Below are 15516 nucleotides of genomic sequence, written 5' to 3'. Positions count from 1 at the left end.
AGTTCCTGGATCATTAGCAGTCTGTGCCAAAAACTATTTGAAGCACTAGCCCTATCGGCTAGTTAAAAAAAAATATTACTAGCCCAAATTTATATGTACTGGACCGAATAAAATCTGTGTCACCGGTGAGGATCACGAAGTGATCCGAACCAGCTAGGGGGGTATGGGGGCATGCCCCCCCAAGAAAATTTTGGAATATTAGATGTAAAATCCTGCATTCTGAGGTTACATTTTTATGCAGTTAATCTGCATTATGCGAGCACCCTAGATTTGTGGTCTACCCAAAAAATGCTGAAATACTTGCCATTGTTATTATCTAGCTGGCTACTATGTTATATATAACTAATTGAACACTTTTTTAATACTTTTTATTCTAGAATATAAAAAATATTACCATAAAAACGTTAAATGGTCGTCGATTTTCCCAAAAGTTTTGAAGTTGCACATAGGAAGTAGTGCTCATTAGGAATTCTTGTGTAGTTTATTATCGCCTGTGCTTTTGGCTAAGATGTCAAAAAATAATTGTACGAAATATTTAATCGCCGAAAATCTTTCAGACAAGTAGTTAAGATTTCCCAAATGGCAAAAGTCGTAGGAATATTGTTTGTCGTCAATACGTAGTACAACTACGTCAGTAGTCTATTATATAATAAGTTCAACTGTTCATGCTGTTGGCGGCAATTTCAAATTAGAAGACGAAATTCGTATCTTTTCAATTTGGAGGCAGGGGTTCAAATTAGCGGTGGTCCAAGGTCCGCGACCTTCCACTTCCGAATTGGTTACTAGCCACGCCCGACGGGCCTTCCACTCTGAGACAACTATATCACAGCTAGAGTAGTCTCAGTTCCACTTGAAAGAAAATAAAAAATAGCTTTGCAAACCTTTTCGCCAAAGTCTCCAAATCAACGATCTTAAAACTTATTTTAATCATTATTATTCATGACAGCGATGTCAATTTTGTTCAATCGCTAGCTATATACAGAAAATCGCCGACAAAAAATGTGTTAATACGAGTAAAATCGTATCTGACTGACAAAAAACAACATTTGAACACAATGACAATGGCTGCCGTGAAAAGACAATTACAATTTCGGATCCGATTCCGGAAGCGGATAAGGGTAATTCCGGGTTTTCGATGAATCCAGGCAGGTGACAAAATACATCTATGTATGGTATATGAATAATATAAACACTAGAATTAAAAACCAAAAGATATTTGTAAAAGAAAGAAAAAGCAGAAAAATATTTTAAACAGAAACTCAAAATCACTTTTGACAAATTTTAATGTCAAAATCCAATACAATGTGACAGCTTGGAACAGTATATCTAACAATATATGTTCCTGGTCACACAGTTTAAATTTTCTTTATCAGTGATAAATGTTGATAATGCATGTAAGATGCTTTTAAAGTGTAAACATTTTACTGCAATTTTGAAGGGGTATTTTTTTTTCTCAATTTTGAAGGATCAGTTATAAAAGTAGCTGGAAGATTCTTACTTTATTTTCACAAATAACTACCTGAATGTAGGCAAATCATATAATATATAGGTGGCGTCCTTTGGGCCACTCTACCCCCTCCTGTTTGATAACTTTGAAACGGATGACCTCTCAACCATATACATTCATGTATGGGACTATATATATAACTAATCAAATGAAATATAAGGGGAGTCCATGGGGTGACCCACCCCCTCCTGTTTGGGAACTTACGAAACGGTCGAGATCCCCACCCCTAAACAATATATATTGATGTATGGGTCAATATAACTAATTAAATGAAATATAGGGGGAGTCCCCCTACCCCCTCCTGTTTGAGAACTTGGAAACCGATGAGATCCCCACCCCTAAACCATATATATTCATGTATGGGACAATATAACAAATCAAATGAAATAAAGGGGAAGTCCCTGGGGTCATCCTATCCCTTCCTGTTTGAGAACTTGAAAACCCTCGAGATCCCCACCCCTAAACCATATATATTCATGTATGGAACAATATAACAAATCAAATGGAATATAGGGGAAGTCCCTGGGGTCACCCTACCCCTTCTTGTTTGAGAACTTGAAAACCCTCGAGATCCCAACCCCTAAACCATATATATATTCATATACAATGTAACCAGACAATATAACAAATCATTTACATTTACTATGGGCTGGTCAGTCAGACCTCACCTTTGATCCTTGTAGTAGTGAACATTTGTCTGATTTGTGTCGCATAACTATTGTACTATATATACTCAGTTTTCTTTACAGGGAAACTAGTCCATTCATACTATTACATGTTCGTACTAAGTCAACACGTACTACTAACAGTCAACTAAAACCAACGTTAACTACCAACTAGAACAACTACAATCATTGCGAACTTGTACCACTGCAGACTCACCATAAAAAATATACATTTATATATTCATTGCTATTGAAACCTTGATCACATATAAATTATTTGCCTTAATAATTAATTCATTAGATAAACATAAATGTACAATATATGAATGTTTAATGCCACATCAGAGGCGGATTTAGAGGGTTTTTCAGTGCCCCCTTTCCTTTTTGAGAAAAAAAATTGGTTGATTATATAGGGAATCACTGAAGCATGACTGGAGCAGGTCCTCTGGTAGGCAGGCAGTGGGCCCCCACTTATGAAAATTTCTGGATCCGCCACTGCACATAATTACGTTTGCCTGGTTTTTGGTTAACTGCCTTCAGCGCTTACAGCGCTTTGATTGTATCTGGAAGTGTATATAACTTTTCAAAATTATAGAGTTTTTTCTCCATGTAATATAAAAAATTCTACTTTCCTTAAAAAAAAAAACCTTCTCAAAACTGTTGACAAGACTGTTTAAGACTCTTTTCTTTGAATTTAAGACATACATGTAAAATAAATATTTACATGTAGATATAAACCCCTTGCCATCACATTTTGTTTAAATTAATTTCTCATTCAAATTTGACTTTGGAAGTTAAAGAGATCATCTTTTCTGATGCAGACCAAGAAAAGGAGAAAAAAGTCAATAAGTTAAAATTTTATTCTTCATAATTTTTCATATTATTTTTCAATTTGCTGAACAACTCCTGTTCAAATACAAATACAGATACAAATTTGCCTCCTTTTACCTGCTCCTTACCAGTTAATGAAGCTACAAAACATAACTAGATTCTCGTACTGGAGCCAGGGTCAGGGACGACCGTTCGTTTAATGAGTTTTAAATTCTCGGACCCGTTTATCCTCGTATTTTTTTTAGCCTCCGTAACTTGGTCGGACTTGCGAGACGGCCTTTTTGGGTGCCTTTCATGGTCTCGCACTTTCCGACAGTGAAGCCATGTATATTAAACGATGTTTGGGACCAAAATTATGTGTACACTTTCGAAGTGAAAACAAAACTGGTTCCACTTCTTCATAAAATTAACGGTAACCAGTCACTGAAGTCGTCCTAATAACCAATCGTCTAAAATACACACGATGTCAAGCGGGCAGTTACGAATTAATATCTTCCGACGCAAAAATGTTCAATGTTTTTTTATTTTCTGTTATGATTATATTTTATTTAGTCTAACGATTAAAAAAGTGCACACAGATATGCACTAGACCAGTCGGACTATCGGCAGTGTACGTTAACTAGTCCGAGCTTATTTAAACTAGACACGGGCTTCGGGCTACCGCTTAACGTCGCAGACTGCATTAGTATTCTATATTTAAAACTACAATAGAATTAAAATTACTTAGTCTAGTGATAAATGTGTACTACTTAAATAGGTGATTATTAAAGAAAGACAACTCTTACTTTCAACCTTTTTGAACAAAATGTTACTTGAATCAGTGATTTAGAAAATCACTCATTTAAGTAAGTCCCCTGACTGTTCATACAAATAAATAATTTATAACTTAAAAATATTAATTAAAAGCATGAAAACACCATCAAAAGATCAAAGAACTAGCTGCAAACTGCAGTTCAACTGAGGAACTCTGTTTAGTCTTTAAGACCAACTTAAACCAGAGTGTGGTAAATCACATCCCGCACAAAACCCCTTAACGAAAAGACAGCCTGCCTTGGCTCACACCATCAGTATGCAAACTTAAAAAACGCCTTGACAGATTGTACAAAAACATAGAAAGTCAGCTGAACTTGCAATAACATCAAAACTTAAAGAAACAAAGAGAATGGTACAAAGAGAGCTCCGTCGTTCAAATTTTCTACCAAGGACACATACAATGAATACGAGTTTAAATCCAGATGCAATATGCCAGGTCAATATCCCTTAGCAGAGGAACTCAACATCACAGGAAATGGTTTACTCAAACTTCTGAAAAATAATAAATCCAAATACAGCAGCTGGACCAGATAATATAAAACCTAAACTACTCAACGAACTGGCTACAGAAATAGCCCCAATCCGAACGTAACACCAGTATTCATTAATAGAGTACGCAAGTCCAGTATGGGACCCATACTTTAAAACAGAAATAGATTGTCTAGAAATGGTCCAGAGACGAGCAGCAAGAAATGTGTCCAACAAACACCATAATCACTCAAGTGTCAGCAAAATTAGTGAGCACCTGGAATGACCATCTCTGCATGGGAAAAAGGAGAAAAGACGCTAGACTAACCATGTTCTATAAAATAGAATACAACAAAGTGGCTGTAACTAAGGAAGGTGGTCTTATGCAACCAGCACCACTGTCGAGGAACATGCACGACAAAAGTTTCCAAATTCCAGTTGTTTGATACGAATTTCAAAAGGACACATGATTTAACATTTGCAATTCTTACAAAACCAATTCTTAACCTTTAAAAGTTGTTTTAATCTAGCACAAGATAAACTTTGCCACTCCAAACAGGAACTACACATAACACTGGCATCCTTTGAATCTGCACCATGTGTGCATATGTTGCATATGAAAATAGGGTTCTTTTTCTTCTCTTTATATAGCTTTACGCTCTTAATAGCTTCCCATGCATCTTTTTGACAATACTTTTTGATTAAATCAATGTTTATAATTGAGTCCAAACAAGGGGCAGTTAAAAGTATCTTGCTTCAACTTGTTCCTCAGATGTATTAGTATTTTAATTTTTAAAATATATATATTTAATTTGATAGTTAAAAGTTTAAGTGTTTATATGAGTAACAGTTACAAAACTTTTTTAAATACAAAATTTTGATATATAATTATCATTCTTACATTTTAATTCCATTGAGATATAAATTATTCAGTGCCGGCTAAATAGCAAATTTGCTATTTAGCCGGTGCCGGTCAAATAGCCACTGCCTTTTGCAAATGCCTGCAGTCAATTGTAGATGGTCAAGTTTAGCACAATTTTCAATATAAAATCAATCAACTCAAATAATTTGTTTATCAGGGTGTGCACTAGTCCAAATAATTATAATAATGAAGTCTGGCAAGGCTATTTTATTTCTTGGATGCCTTCCTATGATGTCATAACTTCTGGACTTTGAGAGCAAATTTTGGGGGGAACTTTGCGACCTAATTTTGACATGAAATTTTTATTGCCGGCTGGAAAATTTTACGTAGTTTAAAAGTCCTACTTTTTTTGTGCTTATTGATGCAAAATATTTCCAGAAATATCCAAAAAAAATGATAAATTAAGACAGTGAGGGGACTTACTTAAATGAGTGATTTTCTAAATCACTGATTCAAGTAACATTATTTCCTCAAAGGTTGGGAGTAAGAGTTGTCTTTCTTTAATAATCACCTATCTAAGTAGTACAAATTAATCACTAGAAGAAGTGATTTAATTTTATTGTACCTTTAAATATAGAATACTAATGATCCAGGGACTAATTATATTTCTAAAATTATCAGAACCAACATCTGTGTTGATAGGATGACCAGGTCATTTCAGGTGATGACCTTGTACTGAATATAGGATAATGACATAATAATCACTTGTTTAAGTATCATATACGTCAATTTCCTTCCCAAAAATAACTTTCTTTAAGTATCATTATCTTAATAACCCCACTAATTTCAACACCCCCGAACATGGAAATTTTTATCGCGAACAGTAGAATTTTATTACATAATCTGAAAGATAAAACCTTGAACTTCACAGGAAAAATACTCCCACTGCTGGGAAAATCTTTTAAGAAAGTATCAGTTCATTATGTTAAGCCATTATTATAGCATTTTTTTAACTAAAATAGAATTTGCAGCTAAATGATAGCATTAAAGGCACAAACCTTGCTACTTAAGGATGTACACCTCTGAGGAGCCAAAAATTTCTAGAATTAAACTTTTTTTCTTAACCTGATTTTTGGGTTCATAAGACTGTAACAAAATAATTGGTGAAGAAAAAATCATATGGTGGTGCACTTCTTTTTTCGCTACGGCCCTTTGAAAATGGCCAAATTTGGTGATTTTCCCATTTTTCATCGATTTTTACCTATTTTTGGACTATTATCGTGAAAAAAATCACAGTTCCACAATTAAACTTTTTTTCATACTTTCTATAAAGATGAAGTGGACCAATCTAAATAAATTTTACTGAAAAAAACTATAGGTAGGTGTTAATATAAGAAAGTTTTATCATATTTTGATGCTTTTTTGTGTAAAATTTACCATGCTGTCAATTTTCAATTTTTGTGATTTTTCTCAGTTTTAAGAACAAAGTGCATAATATTTCAACTTTTTTGTTATAAATGATTGAAAAAATACATATCTAAGAAATTTGAAAAGATCAAAATAATATGGGATGTACATGATTCTTGTAAAATCATTTTTCGTATCCCTCACCCATTTTCTCAAAATTTTGGCTTAAAATACTGACTTAATTGGTCGTAAAACTTGAAAACTGGATTACTCAAAAACCGTTCATTGTAAATACACAATTTTTTCACAGAGTTTTGTTTGATTATTATATTTTTAAAATTTGTTGATATTTTCCACTTGTATCACATGTTTTGGAAATAATTCAAGAACGAGATTTCAACGAGACTGAACGAGACTGAAAAGTCAGAGGAATACATCCTTAAAAGAAGCAAAAAGGTCATTTTTTTTCAATTTCACTGATGAAAAGATATTATTTAAACCTATGTGCTTAAAATTTTGGTAAAACTACAAAATCACAATTTTTGACAAAACTTCGGATTTGCTACTTAAATAAGTGATTTAAAAATCACTTATTTAAGTAAGTCCCCTGACTGTAAGACACAATTCCATTTGAGGTGGACAAATATTTATATTGCTTTCAACATGATATCCCAGAATTCCAAAGAAACGTCACTTCAAGTGAATATAAAATATAAAACTCAGTAAAATTTAATGGACCAGAATTTCCGGAACGTTTGATTTACATTATCCGGAAATTCGGGTCTGTCAAAATTTTAATTTTATACTTTTCGAAAGTGACATATTTTGGTAGTTCTGGGATATCATATTGAAAGCAAAATAAATATTTATCCACCTCAAATGGAATCGTATCTTATTTTAATATTTTTTTTGGATATTTCTGGAAATATTTTGCATCATAAGCTCAAAAAAGGTAGGACTTTGTAACTGCGTAAAAATTTCTAGCCAGCAATAAAAATTTCATGTCAAAATTAGGTCGCAAAGTACACCCCAAAATGTGCCCTCGAAGTCCAGATGTAAAAAATGGCTTCAGTGTTAGGCCAAATAAAAATATATGTGTGGTTCCAGTATTTACAGTGTTCTCCCCAGGTCTTTTATGCACAGCGCTTTTCAGCGCTATTGCAATTCCCCGCTGTCCTATTGCACTGACCGCAGCGCTATCCCACGCAAACGCGTCGCTATATTTTTTTTCGTATTTTTCAATTTTTTTCAAATTTCCCGCTTATTTTTCACTTCGGATCATGTGATCGACTGGTTTACGATTTTTGAAAGAATTATTTCCGTTGTATTAAAGTAACTCTGCGGGACCAGTCTAATAAATTTTACAAAATGGCGTTTTTGAAAGATCAAAATAAACAAAGATTTCAACATTGACATCTATTTTTTCAATTAAAAGAATATATATAGAGGCATATATGAATGAAATGAGATGAAATGAAATGAATTGACCGCATTTCCCGACGTCACTCACAAACTTGTTTTACGAACTTTGAACAAACGAGGATTTTAAAAACGATCAAACACAGGGGTCTGTTACAAATTATTTGCCGGGTTTACTATCCATACGAACCCCGGAAATGAGCAAGTCTTTTAAGTATTCATTATCCCCTATTCGAACTTATAATTGTTTAGTCAGAAATTCTACCATTTGAGAGCATATGATTAGAAAAACAAACACAAGCTGATACGACTTGAGAAATTTTACTGTCTCGATGTCAAGCTTAGATGAGGCCATTTAAATATTATAAAACGTTAAGGTCATAAAAATGAGAAATCTTTATGCAAAAAAATGTTAATTCCTGTCAAACGTCGTAAGGTTAACAGTACACTGCTACAGTTGGTTACAAAACCAAACACTGAAACAGAAGCTGAAAATGACTTTATTGTTGGTCCTTACATGTTCTGCAACATTACCTGATATATAGTGCTAAGAAATCTTCACACAGGCATGTCTGGTGTAGACCCATCATGGAAAAAGACTTCTCCTCCAGTTTTATACATAGATAGTATGAGGATTTAATATATGAATTTACAATGGAGAAAAACATACTCTTCTTCTTTATCCAGACAATAACATTAACAAACAAAGCCTCATTAAGGGTTACACTGTAACTTCCATGAGCATGATGAGGACATCATAACAAGAGGAAACATCAACAGCATAATATAATAAAAACACATAACAAAACAATTACAAACAAACCGCGCGCCGCGATAAAGTTACTGAGCATTGTCGAAAATTACGCGATTACCACAGCGCTATCCAAAAATCCTGGGGAGAACACTGAGTAACCCGACTGACCCTAGTTAAAACCCCCTGACCCTAGAACTTTTATTTTCATTTCTGAAAAATAAATTTTCAAACGATCAAGTTTGAGGATTGTGAATTAAAATAATTAAATTCATAGATTTCTGAGATCTGAATTTCCATCACAAGTATCTGTTATGGCTAAAATGCAACAATTCATAACAGAATGCAACAAAATTAACTAAAAACTTATCATGACTGTTTATTTTACAACCAAACACATGTAAAAATGGTGGACTTCCGGTTGGGGCGTGTATAATACCGGAAACAATTTCGGTAAACACACAAATTTTTTCAGGATTTTGACATTCAAAAATAAAAATTAAAAAAAAAAAAAAAATTTGCCGACCTACCGACCCTATTTTTAAAAAGTATGTAACTGGAACCACACATATATCTTTATTTGGCCTTATGATGTCGTAGGAAGGCGTCCCAGAAAAAAATAAAATAGCCTTGCCAGACGTCATAATTATTTAGACTAGTTGTGCACAAGTCACTGAAGTCAGGAAAAGTGGGGTCTGGTCTATTCCCTGCCTGAAAACCCCATATTTCTGGTGTTTTTTTAAAATAAACAGTGGTCTACACAGAATTCCTTTGTCTATTTCAATTTAAGACATGCAATGTTCAAAAGGGCACATTCAAACTGCATCAGTGGTACATGTTGTATTTGTAATAAGGTATTTCAGGTACAACAAAACATGAATGAACTGAAAAACATACAAATCTTTTGTTTAAATATTAATTAATCTGTAATCAAGCTGGATGCTCCCCGGATATCTGACATTATCTGAGTCATGAATTTTATTAAAAATGTCTTTTCATTGAATTTAAATGCCCAAGGGATTCACTTTTCTCTTTGTTATCTCCAAATTGATGATTAAGGTATGAATTTGAAAAAAGGAATTGTTTTCGTGGTTCTGTAGTGAATTAGACATACCATTAGACTTGAAATTATCTTGATTTTTGAACAATAAAAACACTAACTACTTGTATCATAAAATATTGTTATTGCATGTACATGATGTAGAACATGTAGAATGTGCCCATTTAAAGATTTTATACCATTAATTGTAATAAGGGAAAAAATCCCTGTATAATGTTGTTTTTTTTTTTTATCCAGAAAACTGCCCAGGGTGTACCCTGAAAACAGGGAATACCCCACTTTTCCTGATTTGAGCCAAACCTGTTTATTTTTGAATCAACATGATCAATGGGCCGTTTAAATACATGACTACACTAGATTGAAAAAAATAAATATGTGAAGACTGTATATAACCCATTGTTTGCTACATGTATTATACTTCTCACCTTTTCATTGCACTGCAGCAACCCAGTATTTATACCAGTATACTTTCCAAGAAGAGAAATAAAACTATTTCATTGTTATTTCAAATCAGACTCATGAGGGTGTCAGAAGTGAATGCCTAGAAAGTCATCTAGCATGTCCAGTCTAACATGTCTAAGGAAGACTGAAAAAGTTTACCATAAAAATGGTGCATGAATAAAAAAAGAAATTGTCTACATATATGCATGAATGCTATAAATAGAATAAAAAAGATTTAATGTAGTAAATGATCAGAAAAGATAAATAATTAGTAAATTTACTTTTACAATTAAAAAAATATGTGTTTATTTCTGCAGAGAATTTCCTGATGGACCAGTGGTAAAAACATTGAGATCCAGACACAAAGGTCCTGTTGAAGATGGGGTCAAGACTATTAATTGTGGACCATTCCTCCGGAAAACAGGGTTGTCCTGGCTTGTGACCTGTCAATATTTGTGGTGTGTGAAGGACATCTGTGGGATAATCTGTTGTGTGTTTACATGGATGTTGATATTGTATGCAGAATATGTTGTTTTATACGTCATGCTTTGGCACAATCCATATACTACGTGGAGTTTTATAAATGCAGTCATCTTTCAGTTTTTTGCTTTCATGGCAATAAGTTCACACCTGAAAACAATGTGGTCCGACCCTGTAAGTATATTAGTGCTTGATACAGGTCTGAATTTGGATTGTAATTAAATATTTGACACTTGCACATAATAGGTTTCTGACACACATTGTAAACATGGTTAATAATAATTTTTGCATGAAGATTTCCATACAGTTAAAATTTATGTATCAGTATTCAAACTTAAAGTTTAGCTTCACAACTAAAATCAATTCAAATTCACCTAAAATTACCAAGCAAATTTATAGGGGAAAAACATCACACAAAAAGCTAGAGTTTGAGCAAAACAATACAGTACAAACCACACTCAAACTGGAATTGAATTCAGGCGTGCTAGATGTAACAGGATCAGCAATGTTTGCTTCACTTGTGATCATGGTGATAACTGTATTAAAGTATGACATTGAAATGAGTTATATACATTTGCACATGAGTCGAAGAACTGATCATATGCATTTTATAGTTAAAGATGGAGATGACACCAGGATATGAGTAGCAACAACAATAACATATATAGCAATAATAAATTATGATTGGGCATGTTTTGATATACAAACTTTATTTTATCGTGAAAATATAAATACAATTTAACAACATTTTAACATGTCTTCATTATTTTAGGGATCTGTTCCAAAAGGGAATGCAACAAGAGAGCACATTTTACGCATGGGACTTCGTGCTGGTCAGGTTGTCTTTAAGTGTCCTAAATGTGTTAGTATCAAACCAGAAAGGGCACACCATTGCAGGTAATAAAAATACATGTCTACAGAGTTTCATTGTTATAAACATTTAAAAGCTTTTATTCTTATTTATATTACGGTACAGAGTTTTCCTTTTTATAACCATTACAAAATGTTCAATTTTATTTATATAAACGTTCTTTGATTCTGACGTTCTTGTTAATTTCATAGAATTTTAATTGTAATCAAAATTTCATCATATTCCTTCAGAGATATATATATAATAACTGTTTTCACAGACAATTCCCTAAATTTGCATAGCATTCTGTGTCATTTGGTTTCTTGTGAATAGTTGTCTCATTGGATTTCACACTACATCTTTTTATATATCTGAAAACCTAAAATGATTCTGGTGCATTTTATAAAAAATGATGATAAAACATGTATTACACTAGTACTGTACACATGTATTTCTAGAAGACATTCTCTCAATTGAATTTAAAAGTATTAAGAATAATTAATAAAATAAGAAGAAAAAGCAGACACCAAAGAGAATAAGAAGTAAAGTTAGCTTTCCTACAAAAGATAAACAATACAAATCACTTTCAAAGGCAATAGTAATATCATTGACGAGCGTTATAATACATTATTAGTTTAGAGATAACTCAGTGTGTATGAACAGTGAATAATAGAATAAGAAATTTCGGAGATGATGTATAAATTTATGTTAGCCTTCAAACTAAAAAGGCTATATTAATGCTATAAATTGGATGTTAAACTTGAAAATCTTAAGAATATATATTTTTACTGACATGTGCTTCACACAACTTTTTGTAATCTTCCACTTATTCTGCTATGGTACTGTGGATGAAATATTATTTGTTGGTTACCAATTATTGTGGGTATTGGTGAACAAGGAATTTAAATGTTCAAAAAATTACAAATTCTATTTAGACTTGAATTAAGACGTTGGCACAAAATAAAATATTCCCCAAAAATGCAAGTTTTCCTCTATCCACAACAATTGGTACCAATGAAAATAAATGAATCCTCAGTACTATATTTTACAGGGGAAAGAAAAAAATGGAGAATTGATAAAACAGTTTCATGAAATATTGGTACCAGACAGGTGTATAGTACTAGTGGAGAGTTGTCTCATCGAAAATCATACCACATCTTAACGGTGTTCTGTATTATCTTACTTTTGTTTACGTTTATTCAGTTTACCATATTTATAACATGGACTATACCAATGTATTACCTTTATTTCAGTGTCTGTCAGAGGTGTATAAAAAAGATGGATCATCATTGTCCATGGGTTAATAATTGTGTTGGAGAAAATAACCAAAAATTTTTTGTTTTATTTACAGTAAGTATTTTATAGGAATTCAATTGAACACTTTTGAGTTTGTTGAATTACGTCAAGAACTATGGTTTTAGTAAACTTCAATAGTGTGTTTAGGGCGTTATCAATTACTTACCCTTGTTGAGGAAAACTATTATGCTATATTACACAAATTATTCTGAAAATTAAATTCTTATAGCACTGCTGTTAATTAGGAATTGTAAATAAATACCTACGAAACATCCATTCTTTCTAGTATATCCTGCATGTTGACAATCATTATTGCTTGATAAACTTTCTTAGTGTAGTGATGAGGAGGTACCCACAATCTGGTAAATGAAGTTATAAAGGTAAATTTGAGGATGTTTCTGGTGAAGGACATTACTTGAAAGGGGTCTATTACTTCCAATTCAGTCATATTACTGTTAAATGTCTTTGGTCAAGTAGAAATAAAGAACAATAATAATCCACTAAAATCACAACAACCAGAGAACGTTTGATATAAAAAAAAAATTGCCAATAAGGAAAACTTCAAAATATCTGAGATACAGTACGGGTAGGGACTTATTTTTATGGATGTCTTAATCCGTCTAGATGTCAGACTGGTCGGACAGTTGTCCCAGTGTAATAAACGCCTGCTGTGCAATATCCAAGTGGAAGGTCGTAAATCAATCTGTACCAGCTTGATTAGAATTAAATTTTACCTGTACAGATATATTAGTATTTATGGAGGATAGATAAATGTAAAATATTGTTTTGTATTCAAAGAGAAAGAATAAAATTAAAATTAAATATAAGAATTAAAATTAAAATTAAATATAAGAATGAAAATTAAATAGAATTTTTTTTTTTTTATAATTTGAAAAAGAAATAAAGACGATTTTTAACAGTATATTGTGTTTCCAATTATTTCAATAGTTTTGTGCCAATAAACTATTTTGTATTTGTATTTGTAAAACGTAAATATTTCATCTAATTTAAAATAATAAGCCTAATAACAACCAAGACTGTTTTCAATAGAAGTTTAAATCAAATTGTTGAGACTTCAATCCCGTAAATTATACGAGTTTTCGTTGATGGTTATATTATTTCCCCCTTTTAACGTCCTGTTCCTTTATATGTTATTATTAGAAACTCAATTTTAAGTATAAGGCCAACGTATCGTATTTATATAATATGTATAGGCATTGTGAATTAAGTTATTTTCCTTTTGATACAACTTTCCCCGTAGGAGCCTCTACATCTATTCACACCTGTCAATCATTTCTCGCAAATGAAACATTTTGGTCAGACAGATCACTCGTGCTTTCTATTTTGACATATTTCCCGTTAATCTATTTGAAAGTCAAACAATTGGTTTCTTTTAATACAATATTTATAACGCCGAGATCTTATTTCGATTCCTATTTTTTTATTATTTTTTTTAAATTGTCGACACTCGAGATAATGCCTTTCTATTTTCATGTCTGAAATTTTTTATGAAAATCGACGGTGTTATAAATATATTTTACAAATTGTATCAAATCGATACACGAAAATCAAAGTTTAACCTTATATATATAGTTTATTGAATAAATGCACATTTATACCCCAAAAGGGGTTGAAGGCTAGTCGTACTAGTCGTGATCAGCTGTCTTTACTTTTTCGTCGTACATCTAGTCATACTAAAGCTCGCGCAGTCAGTATGATTTTTTTAAATCAATGTTGTATTATTTCCGAAGTTTGAAGGAGGTCTCCAAATATAGATTTTTTAAATGGGAATCCGGGAAATGACTGATAAAAATAAAACAAAAAATAGTTAAAGAAGACTAAATCTTGTTTTAATTATTCATGTATGTAAATCGATTAAATTTCTATTCTGGTAAATCGATCAAGAGCCTCAAAACTAAAGCACAATACTGTCAATCCTTCCACATCAAATTTAATCATGAATGGATTTTCCCACGGTCGTTCAGTAAGGTCACCTGTGTTTACTGTGACGACATTTCCCGCCATATAAAACTCTCATGCAGTGGACAAAATCGATCTTTAATATCTTTTATTAGCATTCAATATTATTGTGAGTGGAGTCAAGTTAAAGTTCAACCACGTGCACACACTGTTGATCACTGATATGTGTATCATGAAATTGTCTTTTCACGGCAATTTTTTCTTTTAGATTGCTATAAAAAATATAACATACAAGTTTCCTTTTTTACATGGATTGTGCGTAAATTAATATTATGCAATTAAGTTCGGGATTTCGGGATCTGGGAATTCTTTTTTCGCGATGTCGGGATTTAAATTTATTTAAATTCGGGACATTGGGACTTCGTGTTTTAAGCCCGGGATTTCGAGATCCGGACCCCTTTTACCCCTACCCCCAACACAGACTGAGTATTAAATACAAATTATAGAAATATTTTGTATGTGACCGCATCAAACTAAAACGTATGCAGCAGCACTTGAGACAGTATTCTGCTAATCAATGGATTTACGTGGAAAATAAATCAGTAAAACAAAAATAACCGTAAGCTTCAAGAAATAGAATACATGTAAAAATATATATGTTTAAAAAATTATGCAAACAAATAAGAAAAAGATACAACAAAAAACAAAAAACAAACGAAAAGGAACATAAAATAAAAATAATTTTT

The 15516-nt window shown here is 32.4% G+C and overlaps 1 protein-coding gene across 1 annotated transcript in view; it reads left to right on the top strand.

The window, feature by feature from the left end:
- LOC143080767 (palmitoyltransferase ZDHHC3-like) overlaps window positions 1-15516 on the top strand; it is a 39025-nt gene that overhangs the window by 1105 nt on the left and 22404 nt on the right. Inside the window, exons 2-4 of the mRNA XM_076256789.1 lie at window positions 10542-10878; window positions 11477-11601; window positions 12808-12904. Of these exons, the coding sequence (XP_076112904.1) occupies window positions 10542-10878; window positions 11477-11601; window positions 12808-12904 (559 nt within the window). The remainder of the gene's footprint in view (window positions 1-10541; window positions 10879-11476; window positions 11602-12807; window positions 12905-15516) is intronic.

Source organism: Mytilus galloprovincialis, chromosome 6 (genome assembly GCF_965363235.1).
Source record: "Mytilus galloprovincialis chromosome 6, xbMytGall1.hap1.1, whole genome shotgun sequence".
Lineage (NCBI taxonomy): Eukaryota > Metazoa > Mollusca > Bivalvia > Mytilida > Mytilidae > Mytilus > Mytilus galloprovincialis.
This window is presented reverse-complemented; position numbering and strand designations above follow the sequence as displayed.